We start from the raw sequence: 13,461 nt of genomic DNA, 5'->3' as shown, positions 1-13,461 counted from the left end.
TATCGTGGCCCAGAGTAGCTCCCTAACAGCAACCTCCACGTTTACAGCCTGGTACTAAAAACATATTTGGTCTCAATAGTTTATTTCATTATTCATGACAACTGTACAGAGGTGATTTTTTTCCGTCTCATTCGTTTAGTTTTTAATAAACAAGTAAAGCTCCATCCAACATGGCAACCCCGCCCACTTCAAGGTTCATTTTCAAGGTTCACTTCATTTTCAGGTACTGATCAGACTGTAGGTCCAAACTCGCAAAATGGCGCCGCCCCTATCCCCAGGAAACATGTGCAAATTGCAAGGAAGTGAGGATGCATTGTCCATATTTATATACTGTCTATGCTTCAACATAACATAAATCAAAATTGCATAAACCAGCATTTATTTCTGTACAACTGACTCAAAGTTGGGTACATACACAGCTCTGGTGTCCTCTGGGCCAGAGGTCGACTCTTCGCCTGCCTCCTGGTCCACTTCTTCGTCATCATCCTCATCGGTGGTGTCCGAGTCTTCACTGGAGGACGAGTAATCCGTCACCTTGTTCGGGGGACGAACGTCATCCACCGCACGCAGTTCTTTAGCCAGAGCCGTCAGGTCCTAAAGGTTAGGAAGTAAAAAAAAAACATAATTTTTCTTTTTTTTGCTCGTTAAATTAACATTTTCTCTCTCTGTTGGAGTTTTGTCCATTCTTCGTCTGTGCATTTTTTTGGTATGCATGTCGTTAGCTAAGCTGCGGTGCAAGATTTTCTGTTAATCTTTTGTGAGTGAAGCAGGAAACAGAACGCTGTTGGAGAGGACGAGAGGTTAAAGACCAGCCAATGAGAAGCCAACGTGAGAGCAGCGAAGCCGAAAGATGGAGCGAGGAAAGGGATGACTGTGCTGATGCTCTCCAAGCTACGGTAGGTAAGGTTAGTAGAGTCATTCTAATAGTCAAACTATTATTATCAGAGCTGCAAAGATGAAAAATTATAATAGGACAGAGAGAAAAGAGATTCTTTATTGAGGTTAGTTAAGATGGCCGCCACCCAGGAGAGAGACCAGCAGAGAGAAGAAGGCAAACGATAAGTGCAGAAAGCCAGTGAGTTCAGTTAAAAGATAAAACAACCGTTTCAAGTCTGGTCGTTCTGTCAGATGGTGAGAAGATCACATGACACGATACAGGAGGAGCTGGTTAATTATCATTCACACACACACAGGTGGAAAAACCCCGTCACTCCAGCTTTTCAAGCAAAACCCAAAGCGCCACACCACACACAGAGATCTAGCTCTAAATCTATCCCAGCTACTAAACCACTGGCTACTCAGCTCTGAGTCAACTCTCACCGCTGGTTTGCTCGGCTGCCTGACCATGTCCCTCCTCTCCTCTGGTTTTTTCCCAGCATTCTCTGGCCGCTGGAGGGGTGAACCCTCCGATTTGGAAGAGGCTGAAGGAGGAGGTGGAGGTGAGACGGGTCAGTTTATGTGAAAAAAGGCGTTTTTCTGGAAAACTCTAATATGTACGTGCGATTACAGCTAAACGTGTGTGCTCCCTTTAATGAAGTGGCAGGTGATGTTATGATTTTGTCCACCTCCTGCATGTGTGTGCACTCACAGCGGGCCCTAAACCTCTCTCCAGAGCCACAGTGAGAACCGGGCTGAGAGCTGGAGTTACTGGAGCTGCTGGAGGAACTGGAGCCTCCGCTGCCGCTATTACTGGTCGGCCTGGGAACCAGTTTCTCCACCCGTTCCCACAGCAGACGAGGCTCTGCTGCGCTGCAGAGGCAACAGACACCGAAGAAGTTAGTGAAACTATTGCAGAGATAGTTCTGAATGGTAGGATCGCTGCAGGCACCGTATGGAACTTCTGTCTATCTCTGGTTGTTAATAAAACAAACTGGCAACTACGCCCTTAGGGGCTAATAAATACGTAGAACAAAACTGAAGTTGTACACATTGGTATATAAAGTAGTTAAAAAGAAATATTTACTAAAGGATGCCTTCAGATTACAGTTAAAATCCATGACCAAGGATTGTAAATATGCAAAATAAATAATACATTAAACTACAGTAAGCACAGACATTAAAAATACAGCACTGTAGGGGGAGAAGGTGGAGAGATAACGCAGAAATTCTCTTATGAAATGGCTTGTGGTTTGGCAGTAGACAACTGTGCATGTACACACTAGTCCACACATTAGAAAAACTGTATTACATAAACCCTCCCACGCAAATCTCCATATACTACAGACTACAGCAGCACAGACAGTGAACTGAACGATGTCAGATCTACCTCCAAACATGGCAAAGTATTGTCTTAGTATTGTCTTCCACAAGTAAATCTTCCTTGTTTTCATAATTACATGGTGGAAAACAGCAGCTCTCTAAAAGTTCCTTATTCACAACGAGGGGTTTAAGTTAGTTTTGTCAGGAATGTTCAGTTTAAACACAAAGTAACTGCTGAAATATATTCTTCTCTAAATATGTAACCAGCGGAGTCCCACAGAGCACTATACTGGGCCCATTCTTAATATGTTTTTTGCAGTTGAAATTATTATTTATATAGTGTCAATAACACACAGGCTACAAAACTCAACCTGAACCCCCCAGAGAAGGAACAAAGGCATGTTTCTTGATTAACTTTTAATAAATGGATATATATTTTTCAACATTGCAATATGTGATTTTTTTTGCCCTTTTTTTGACAACTCGTACCTAAATCCCCACCACGTTTTATTCGCCAAATAAGACTAATAATAAGATTTCAATAATATAGTTAGCATCACTGTTTTTTAGCTATCCCACAAATATCCAATACATTTATGATACAACAGCATTTTATGGAAATCACCAATCATTTTTTTAGATCAGCTACTTCAAACACTTTGAAGAGAAGGTACTTTGAAACATTCGAGAAAGAAGCGGGGGGACAAAAGGCTCTAAAAGTGGTGAAATGCAAGGGGAGGGGGGGTCACGACAGTTTACCTGGCAGCGTTGCGGTGCACTGCATGGCTGCTGTGTGCTTGGTTGCCGTGGTGATGAGGCGAGTCTCGCCTCGACAACACCGGGGACCTGGATGTAGTTCTGACTGGAACCTTTTACGATAAAAACAGTGACCAGCTTATACATACAAACTCTGCAAGAAATGAGTGTGCTCTCAGAGCACAGTGCACACACTAAATACATTTAGTATTTCAACCGACAGCCCTACAGGAAAAACCTCTGATATCATGATGAGCATCTCCAGTGTGTCTGCCCTTTAACCTTCTTATCGAATCTAATCAAAATGTAGATCAACACGCAAGAACAGCCCCATCGCGTACAACAAAACCACCACATACACGCACACAGTTCACACATTCCCCCCTTAATGAGTCAGATGTAAGTTCAGTAAAGCCAGGAGCAGCGTTTGGTAGCATCCAAAGCGCCGGAAACAACACAGCCGTGCAGAACAGAACTTTCAGCCAACACAGAAACAATGTGGACCGGTGTTATTGAAAGGTTAGTCCTCCCTTAGCCGGTGGAAATGATGCTGGTGAGTTAATTCTTGAGTTGTGATTCACCTTGGCAGCATTTCTGTTGTTTATAACCAACGATTTTTTTCTTTTTTTCTTGTGGACAGCTAACTTTGGCTCTTCCACTCTGACTAACCACACATGTAGGCAGCGCCGTATAACTTTCCTCTCCTCCCTATACTTAGCCATAGCATCACCCTACACAATCTCTCCCTGCGTCGTTATTTTTATGTCTTTTTGCGGTCGCGCAGTTAAAAGTCTAAATTGGTGTGTTTGGAGAAGCAAAGAAGCATCACTGTCTCGACATGTCCTAGTGTTGTTTCAGAGCACACAGCTAAGTCAAAGTTGTTGTGCTTCATATTCCCAGTAAGCTAGCTTTCTGTGTGCCAACTCTGATTTACAACAAACGGCGCCTTCTTTCTCATGACATCAATATTTAACGCTGCAAAACCAACTGGGTTCTTTCACCAGTTTTATGCACATTGAATAAATCCCCTACGTTTTTCTTTTTTTCCCAACACAAGAAAAGAAAATTCAATAGAAAATTAATTATGCAATATAGATTTTGCATAATCAGACAGGCCCCACTGTCCTAAATGTGAAATCTGTGTCAAGTCTCTAACTACTGCTACCGGGCTTCACCAGGGACATCTCTCTGTGTCCTTACCCTGGGCGGCACTTCCTCTGAAGGGGCCGGTTCATGGGGAGAGGGCCTATGCTGGGGATGGGGTTGTGGGTCAGTGCGTGCAGGCGTTGATGAGGAGGAGGATGGTGTTGATGATGATGTTGATGATGATGATGGAGGAGGAGGAGGGTGGTGGTGCTGTTTGGATTCGTGGCTGTTGTGAAGGTGGAGGTTTTCAAAGCTAGGGGCGAGCGGCTCGCTGAAGGAGTGCGACCGCAACACGACGGGGGGGTTTACGGCGGAGGAGGAGGAGTTTGACGACGAGGCCACGCTGCTGCTGCTCTTTAAAGCAGCCAGATGAGAGCGGACCTTCCGGACGACAAGAGCAGAACACATCGGGGAGCACAGGTCAGTCTGCATGCAGAACAAGGAGTCAAACAAGGACGGGGGCCGCCAGGCTTTCTTTAGGGGCTTGTCAGATTGGAGCTCTCTACTTTCATTGCTTCTGTTAACGAGTTTTTTTTTAATTAGTCTAAAAAGACACAAGAGTTATTTAAATTGTAGTATCAAGAATTAAAATGTGTTTCCGAGGTGTAGATGTTGCTAAATGTTATCAAATAATAAATTCTACCTGTTCTTATTGACAATGTTTTTCTGTGTGTGTGTAGTTTAATTTATAATTAACTGATATATTTATTACAGAGCTTTTAATTAACTGTATTTTATTGTATTTGACCTTTTGCTGCTGCAGCCTTAAACTGCCACTCTGATGTTGTGATTCTCAAACGTGGTCATATATCCTGTCAATTTTTTTTCACTACATCAACAATTAAAAGGACTCCTCTGTGTAATAAGTCTCTTTAGCTAGTTTTCAAGTCATTGGCTAAATTATGTGTCTCCAAATCTCTGCACAGCCCCTAAAGGAAACTAAAGGTTTTTAGAGTACAATGCAACAGGAGGAGAGAGGGCACAGTCGCAAAAATAAAAGTACATGCATGTTGTACCTGTGGTGTCACTCAGGCTGCATTTCTTTATTTGAGGGACAGAAATTCCACTCTTAAGAGCTTGGACTGATTTAAAATTTAAATAAATAAATAAATAAATGGCAGTCTGAATGTCAGAAGGTATCATGTCATGTATTTGATTTCTGAGAGTGACACAGGAAAAAAAAAGACAGTAACAACAGGCACAGGCAATGAATGAAGATATGAAAGATATGAAGGTCAATTGATCCTGACACAAATATATGTTGTTTGATAGATTGTTGATAACTGTCTTAAGGAGATTATCCGTTTCTCATAATGCAATCAGTAACGTTTTCTGTTTTCGTAAGCACATTGAAAAAACAGGTACATCAACCTACTTTTCACAGCTTGTAAACACTGTGACGTATATTGAGGGGCGGAGCTTAGCTGGAGGCAAAACATCTCAAACACTGTAGCTTATAAATGCCAGTTAGCATATTTTAATGGACTGTTTTGGCAAGAATGGATGAGGAAAACGAACATTTTAGAGAATAAACTAATACACTCACTCCCTAAGACTGTGAGTGTTATTTTAAAACGTTGACTCTGACTGATGGGACTATATTCACTGACCCCTACACTCTCACTCACTGGATGGACGATTTGACCAAAGGACACAGAGGGGACGAAGTCTGGTCTGTCATTATCAAGTGAAGCCTCTCCAACAAAGATATTACAAGAAGTACGTGGAACCACTGTGGAGGGTAACGCAGTAAATGCAAATTCTGTTCGTCTACAACTGGCAGTGGCTGGTATGTGTTAAAACTTCAAGTCAGTGTTTTTGCTTTTTCGGTTTGGACACCAAAAAATACAGCAAGACAACATTTTCATGACTGAAAGTGACAGTGTTGCCTCCAGCTAACGCTGTGATGTCACAGTGATGAAGGGGTCTATAGTACAGATGTAATGATGCATCGTGAGACAGTAAAATACATCGATATAAATGTGCTACGATTCAAATCAGCCAAGATTTAAAAATGAACCGCGATGCCCTTTTTGAACAGCAGAGGGCGTAACCTAGTTTTGAGTTTACATGCTTAACATTCTAAGGCACTACATAAAAAAAGGCTTTAATTTGTTAGAGAGAAAATATAATTTGTAGTTTTTATATATCTACATATACATGTTTTTGTCTGAGATATAATTAAAGGAATCCTCTGCAGTCATAATATGTCTGCAAGCTCATTCTGTTGGTCTGAAAATCCGATCATTAACCTGGTATCGAAATCGTATCGAATCGTGAGTCGAGGGTATCGTTACATCCATAATATGTAGCAACAGCACAACATTATTCCTTCTTCTTTTTTTAAAACCTCAGTTAATTAAAACATTTATGTATGTTCTGCTTTAAATTCATCACTGATTCATTGAGATTAATGGCGTTAACAAGGCAAAAGAGAGGGTTGCCATGCCAACATATATATATCTGTACAGACAGAACCACAATAGGACAAACAGCATGCACATTCATGGTTGGGGAAAGAAAGCATGCAGCTCCCACGGTGGACAATGACGTCCTGTCTTTCACCTTAACCATGACCGCAGTGTTCCCCTTTACTTCAACACATTAGCTTTATTAAAGCATAGACTGTATATAAATATGGACAACGCACCCCCACTTCCTTACATTAGCCAAACTGACGCTACTTTTCTGCTTTTCTAAATTGACATGTACTTTAATGTTTTAGTTTGACCCAAGTCCCATCTACTGCAGCCAGCCACCAGGGGGAGCTCTACTTGCTTTGGCTTCACTGTTGAAGAGCTGTTCCGTCGTCCATCTTTAGTCAGTCTATGGCTTAAATATAACTATACCTCAACCCCAGAGCTGTCAGATAAGTCCATATCAGACGTATGTTTGCCGTTTTGAAGCATTTTGTGCAACTTTTCAGCCTCATTTTTGGGCTTGAATCTCTGTCTCTCTCCGTGAGATCCGACACTGACACAGTTCTAGTAGCGAATAATCTTAAGATTTTAATCACCTCTAAGTGGATGACCTGAAGTGCCACAGTACAGACTCATGTCAACACCACATCTGAGCCCGATGACTCCAATAATGGGAGAATCCACTTTAAACATCATGGTTATGAATTACATCACCCCCCTTCCTTTACAAAGTTACAGCATCTTGTCTGTATAATTTAATCTGTGTGACATATTCGAAACAGACCGACTTCAATGAACCTGATTATTCATGCTTGGCGAGTTCAATCCTCCACTCGGAAAGTGACTAATGTCGTCTGATTCACCCTGCTGCAGTTTAGGAAGCCCATGAATTATGGATGTTTTTAACCGCAGGCACACAATGGGGAAGTTCAAACTCAAGACAGCATAACAGCAGACAAATATTCTCATGCTCACATCATTTCTTTTCACATCCAGGGGGAATAAAGTGACTGAGATAATTCTACATTTCGGTGAAAGCACTTTTGTTTGCATTTTTCGAGTGGGAGGACAGCTTGTCAATCGAGGAGTTCATTTTCAAAGAAGAGAGAAATCATTTAATTTTAACAGTTTTTTGTTCCACGCAGCCAAACACCAGCTTTGTGTCTGAAAACGAAAAATCCATTGTTAGCTTGGAAACTTCGAGGGCCAGTATGGAGCATTTATAGGTGGATCTAGTGGCATAAATGGAACATAATATGTTTTATTAGTCCTTCTATACAATCTGCTGTGTTGCGGTGCCATAATTTATTAAGTAACACACAAACAAACAAACAAAACACCAAATGTAGAGAAGACTTTTAGCAATTTTACAACCACAGGAGTATTTGGCCGGGTGCAGTCTGCAACCTCACCGATAGATGCCACTAAATCCTACACGCTGGCCCTTTGTGCAGTTTCAAAACTGAATTTATTTAACCTCCTGAGACCCTGCGTCCTCATATGGGGACGTTAAGCTTTAGGTTTTATTGCAGCTTATTCTGCTTCATTTAAACCCATTGTCCTCATGAGTGGACACTTTAGTCTGCCATCTAGTGGCAGCAAAGGTTAAAACATATTTATTTATGCTTATTAACGTTTTTAGTTTCGTAACACGTGCATATTTAACAAATTAGCAATTTTTGCTTATTAGCAAGTACTCGTTTAAGGACGTTAGGACTTAATTGTTTGCAATTCTGTCCTTGTACAGCCATGTTCAGTTATTAACGGGACGTCTTTATAATATATATCATAGGGGGTTCTCTGCAGACCCCTAGGGGGTAAAGCAGTACCTCTCAGGGGGTCTGCAGAGGTACTGCTTTGATCTTTGATTGATTAGACTGTATTTTTTTAATAGCTTAATATTGAATGCAAAATGATAACAATAATGTATATTCATAAATAGCAGTAGGCCGAATTTAAACTAGAACACGTATAGTAGGTAGGGGGTCCCTACTTAATCTCTCCATTAGTTTGGGGTCCTTCTTGGCCTGAAAGATGTTGAAGACCGCTGATATGAGTAATAACAACAATCCAAGTGTCCACATATGAGGACAATTTATTTATTTTTTTCTCAAAAACTACGACTTCCTGTTCACAGATGATGCTTAGTCTTTATACGTCTTAGTTCCTACTGATCCCAAATACCTTGGACAAATTAAAAACGTATTCAAAAAGCTCAGGTCTCAGGAGGTAAAAATATGGAACTGATATAGAATTAAGAAACCGAAACAGTCTTTAAAAGAATCACCTGAAACTGTATAGATATCAAGGAAAGAGAAAAAAAAAGGCAGCACAAAAGTTTGTCTTTCACACCAAAGATTCATGTATGTTTGAAATCACCTGAGAGGAGGAAACATGGAGGCAGGTTTTCTAAATTACAGCATCGTAAATCCTTTGACCGTGAGCGCAGCCTGACATGATGGGACATTAGCTTCCACTCTCTGGCTGCGTGGCAGCATCCTCTAATTACAGCGGCAGGTTTACGACCAGACAGAATCGATTAGTCTGATTATCACAGTGTGTGCAGCTTGGGGAGAAAGTTTCACCATTATTGTGCTTTGAAAAGTTTTTTTACTCCAATCAGGTGCTGAGTGAAAGAAGCAAACATTAGCAGTGTAATAAACGCACACATCAGACAAAGTTAGGATGCAGCCGTTTCACTTCAAATGCAACTGCTAGTTCAGTTTGTCCAACTCAGAGTGATGCTCAACAGCTGTGAACAGAAGAAGAAGGAGTAGAATAAGGGAGTCGTGGTTACCTGTGGCTCCACAGGCCGGTGCATGGCCTGGGCCTCGGACGCCGGGTTCCCATTGGGGTATGAAGACTCGGAGCGCGGCGGCACCGGAGGCTGCTGTGGTTTGGTCTGAGCCGCCTGAGGAGAACCCTGGATGTTCTTCCGATATCGCTCGTCAGCCTGAGGAGGAGGAACACGCGGCGGCTTTAGTGATGGTTCGGAAACTCAGTCGCATGCGTGTCAGTACGAACAGAGTAAAGACAGAAGCCGTCAGCCGCTACCGTTTGTTAGTTTCCTCCCACAGAGAAGAAGAGACACGATTTTTCACTACAAGTATTATGAGAAAGTCATCTGCTGATACAGGCACAACAGCAGGAGCGACAAAGCACCTCCTCAAGGGCAGTTAATGTTATTGTCGGCGCGATGTTCCCACATCTCTGACAGAAGGACAACAGCACCATGACCAGCCAGAGTGTCATGCATTTTTCATTCAAGGTGAAAAACAAGAGAGAGGTTAGGGCACACGTGGAAGTCCAGGACACTGATTCAAAGTTTAACGCAGGGGTCGGTTTGTTTGGCTTCAAAGATCATTAAAGGAGCAACAGAATGTAACTCTTATCTTTTCTTTTTGGCATTTATGCCCCTATTATACACAGCTTTTTAATTATAGTGAGAACTGAGAAAATACACCTTCTGAAAAATAAATCCGCCAGCTGTGTGAACATCCTAAATCCTACAAAACTAAACTAAAATCACCATCTGGTAAAATGTGGAACGATCTGTCTCTGCACATTAGACGGGTTTCGTCCTCGTCTACTTTTAAATCTCCTTGACCTTTGACACCCTGTAACACATTTTATTTTATTTTGTGCAACTTATTGTGTAGCTGTTATTTGTCACCTATATGTTATGTATCTTAATTTACTTTACTTGTTTTTATGCCTCGTGCTAGTTGTTCTTATTTTTCTGTGGATGTTTTAAGGTGAGACACAGATGAAGAAACACCATTTTTTTTCATCCACTGATCAGATTTATTTGCTTCATTAACATGTTTTCTATCTAACTAGTTTAAAACTTAAAAACTTTGTCTGTGTTGCGCCTCTATTCCTCCTAAAATGGCTAAAAGTCCACTTTCTAAGCATCATTCATTTATCACTGTTTCATACTTGATTGAACTTATTAAAAACTGAATCTGATATTTTTGATATTATATATGTTGATGTGATTATATGATATGTTTTGAAGGATGCAATTTAATGCATATTTAAGTAGATACCACCTTATTTGCATATTAAAAAAATAAACTCATAGAAAACTTGTAATACAAAAATAATGTTGTATTTATGCAAGTAATCAACTAGAGAAGTTTCATAGTGATATGTATTAGATAAAATGTGTCACCCTATTCACCAGCAGTGTCTCTCTTTAATAAAGTTGGATTGAGTCTGTTTTGTTCTGTTTAGTTCTTTTTCTCCCCCACCGGGCACTAAATGGGAGGCCAAAAAAAGGAGAGAGACACAGCGATGGGAGGACACGCTGGGGACTAATGAGGGAGCTCATTATTCTAGTAACTTCATTAATACGGTGACAAAGACAACAGCGAAGCTAATTATAGGAGCGGTGGTCACCTTGCTGAGGAGAAGGACCTGTTCAGGTGAGTGCTTTGTAGAAAATTATGTTTTTATCACAGCTTTATACATAATAATAATAATGATGAGTGCCCGAGTACTTCAATTAAATATTTTTTAAATAATCCATTTTACACTCGAGCACTGATTTATAAATGAAAGGTAATGAAATTAAGATTTATCCACAACATCAACAATATTTCGGACAAGCTGATCATGTGACTGGTTTAACTTAGCTGCACCAATGGTATGAAGAGGTTGTCGATGCTATTTTGAAAAGAACTTAACCTCCTGAGACCCCACGTCCTCATATGGGGACATCAAGTTTTAGATATGAGGCATATTATTCTGCTTCATTTAAACTTTTATCCTCTCAACTAGATACTAGCTGCTGTGAAAACATGATAGTGTTCGTTTCAGTGGATTCATTTTACAGCTGATCATGTGTAAGGTAAAAGACCTCATCAAATTTGACGCTTTTTTATGCTTTTCTAGTTTAATATTAGACACAAATTCTATCAACAGTAACTACCAATAACTACGCTAATTAGCAAGAACTCGACTGAGGACTTGTGCAAAAGCAGATTTGCAGTTCTGCTTCTGCACAGACATCCACCTTTATATTTCGTTACATAATGGCGACTTTATCATGATATTGAGTGAAACAGTCCCCGTGTCCACACATGAGGACGCGATTCTCTTCCAAAAACTACTCCCTGTTCAAAGACGATCTTTAGTTTTTTACAGTTCTTAGGTTCCTACTAATCCCAAATAAAGAGAAATGGAGAAATTAAAAATGCATAGTGAACAAAAGCTCAGGTTTCAGGAGGTTAACCTCAGGGAGAGTAGAATATATTTCCTGTATTTGTTAACCAGGCATGAGAAGAGCCTCGCGGACCCCGGACCCGTTTAATTATTAGACTTTGTGAGTTTAGAAGAAGGACGATAACGTCTAGTCACATCTACAAAGCGTCCATTCATCCCACACCATCAGCTAGCCACCACCATGTACACACAGCACGCCCAGAGCGGTGGGAGTGAGTACACACAAGCAGAGGAAGCGTTCTACAGAGTGGCGGCGTTCGAGCTGCGAGGTTCACCTCTCTGACAGGCTCAGAGTCAGGGGCGGAGCCTTGGCGGTCGGGCTCTGGGGGTTTTTCCAGACTGGACTCTGGACTGCACCGTGCCTCCTTAGAGTCAGGGTTCTGTGGCGGTTCTGCTTCGGGGGCGGCCTGCAGGGGTTTTACTCTGTCGGGCTCGAGGTTCTGTGGGGGTTTGCTGCTCTGCTGCTGCTGCTGCTGCTGCTGTTGTTGGGCCGTTTTGCTACTATCCAGGTTCTGGTTGTGCTGAAGCGACAGCAGGTAGGCCTGCTCCTGCTGCAGCTGCCTCTGGAGCTTCTGGGCTTGACGCTGCTCCTCGAGCTCCCGCCATTTATACTCCTGAGTACAGGGAGGGTCAGGTTGAAGCACAAGCCACTGACAGAGAAGAGGCCGGGGGACGCGTCCTGTATGTATCCACAGCGCTGTGGCTCTTTGACAGGTTAACGTTTAGGAAACCGTTCAGATGAGAACTCACACCTTGTAGGATCTCCAAACTTTTTCATGTCAAATCCACAAAGCAAACACACAATTTTTCCACATTATTTCCCCTTTTCAAGAGAAATCTCGCCGTGACTGGAGCCGTGGGACTGTATGAAAAATATTAAGGAGGTCAATGCGTTTTCTTTTTCTTTTCTATCACAGTCACTACATGAAGAAATTGGCTTAAAAACACTTTATTTTCTATTTCTTGTGACAGGTTAAAGAGCCAGTAGCTAGTAGGGACTGAACATGACCCATTCTGTCATTAGAAGTTAAATGCATCATATACACCGATCAGGCGTAACATTATGACCACCTTCCTAATATTGTGTAGGTCTCCAGAAGAGTTGTGACCCATCAGAGAACAGACATGGGCCTTGTGAGGGTGTCATTGCTGTGGGGTGGGGCTGCCTGGTCTGGCTGGTTCAAGTAACATCCACACGAATGAATGGTCCAAAAGTTTCCCAGCAGAACATTGAATTGTCACAAGATGGTTTAAATGTTCTCCTGTCGGTGGTTATAATGTTGTGGCTGATCAGTGTAGACTATAATATCTTTGTTGAACTGTTAATTTCATAGCTCTTGGTTCACAATTTGGGGAAACAATGTAAACCCTCTTCAGCGAAATACACAGCAACTACTATATAACTTCTGGGAGAGCTGTTTGTTTAAAAGGTTTAAAACAGTCACTGCTTCTCCTGTAATTTTCATACAGTCCCGAAAAAAGTGTCGAACTGCACGCCTGTTAAACCATTTCATCCTGGTCAAAAGTGATTAAACCACTGAAGCATTAAAGCAGTAATGGTTTTCATGCCCACAGGCAGAAATTGCCTGTTTATAAAACCGAGAGGTTGTAAAAAAAAAAAAAAAAGTTCAAAGCAAATGTTTTAATACTTTACAAAAAAGCTCTGACAGTTTCAAAGTGTCAAAGCCAATCATGACGTAAGAGAAACTTGTTT

At 41.4% G+C, this 13,461-nt stretch overlaps 1 protein-coding gene across 11 annotated transcripts in view; it reads right to left on the bottom strand.

Moving 5' to 3' along the window:
• The window catches only part of LOC125017327 (mitogen-activated protein kinase kinase kinase kinase 4), a 102,282-nt gene that overhangs the window by 15,878 nt on the left and 72,943 nt on the right, over positions 1 to 13,461 (bottom strand). For 6 of the 11 annotated variants that reach the window (XM_047600301.1, XM_047600302.1, XM_047600303.1 and 3 more), the window contains exons 15-21: positions 12,023 to 12,361; positions 9,319 to 9,474; positions 4,156 to 4,482; positions 2,959 to 3,068; positions 1,589 to 1,749; positions 1,321 to 1,421; positions 416 to 594 (exon numbers count right to left, since the gene is read on the bottom strand). In XM_047600301.1, coding sequence (XP_047456257.1) covers positions 416 to 594; positions 1,321 to 1,421; positions 1,589 to 1,749; positions 2,959 to 3,068; positions 4,156 to 4,482; positions 9,319 to 9,474; positions 12,023 to 12,361 — 1,373 coding nt within the window. The remainder of the gene's footprint in view (positions 1 to 415; positions 595 to 1,320; positions 1,422 to 1,588; positions 1,750 to 2,958; positions 3,069 to 4,155; positions 4,483 to 9,318; positions 9,475 to 12,022; positions 12,362 to 13,461) is intronic. The other 5 variants (XM_047600311.1, XM_047600312.1, XM_047600305.1 and 2 more) reach the window with 4 other exon arrangements.

Source organism: Mugil cephalus, chromosome 12, assembly GCF_022458985.1.
Source record: "Mugil cephalus isolate CIBA_MC_2020 chromosome 12, CIBA_Mcephalus_1.1, whole genome shotgun sequence".
NCBI classification, from domain to species: domain Eukaryota; kingdom Metazoa; phylum Chordata; class Actinopteri; order Mugiliformes; family Mugilidae; genus Mugil; species Mugil cephalus.
Note: the sequence above shows the minus strand (reverse complement) of the source record. Positions and strands in the feature narration are given on the sequence as shown.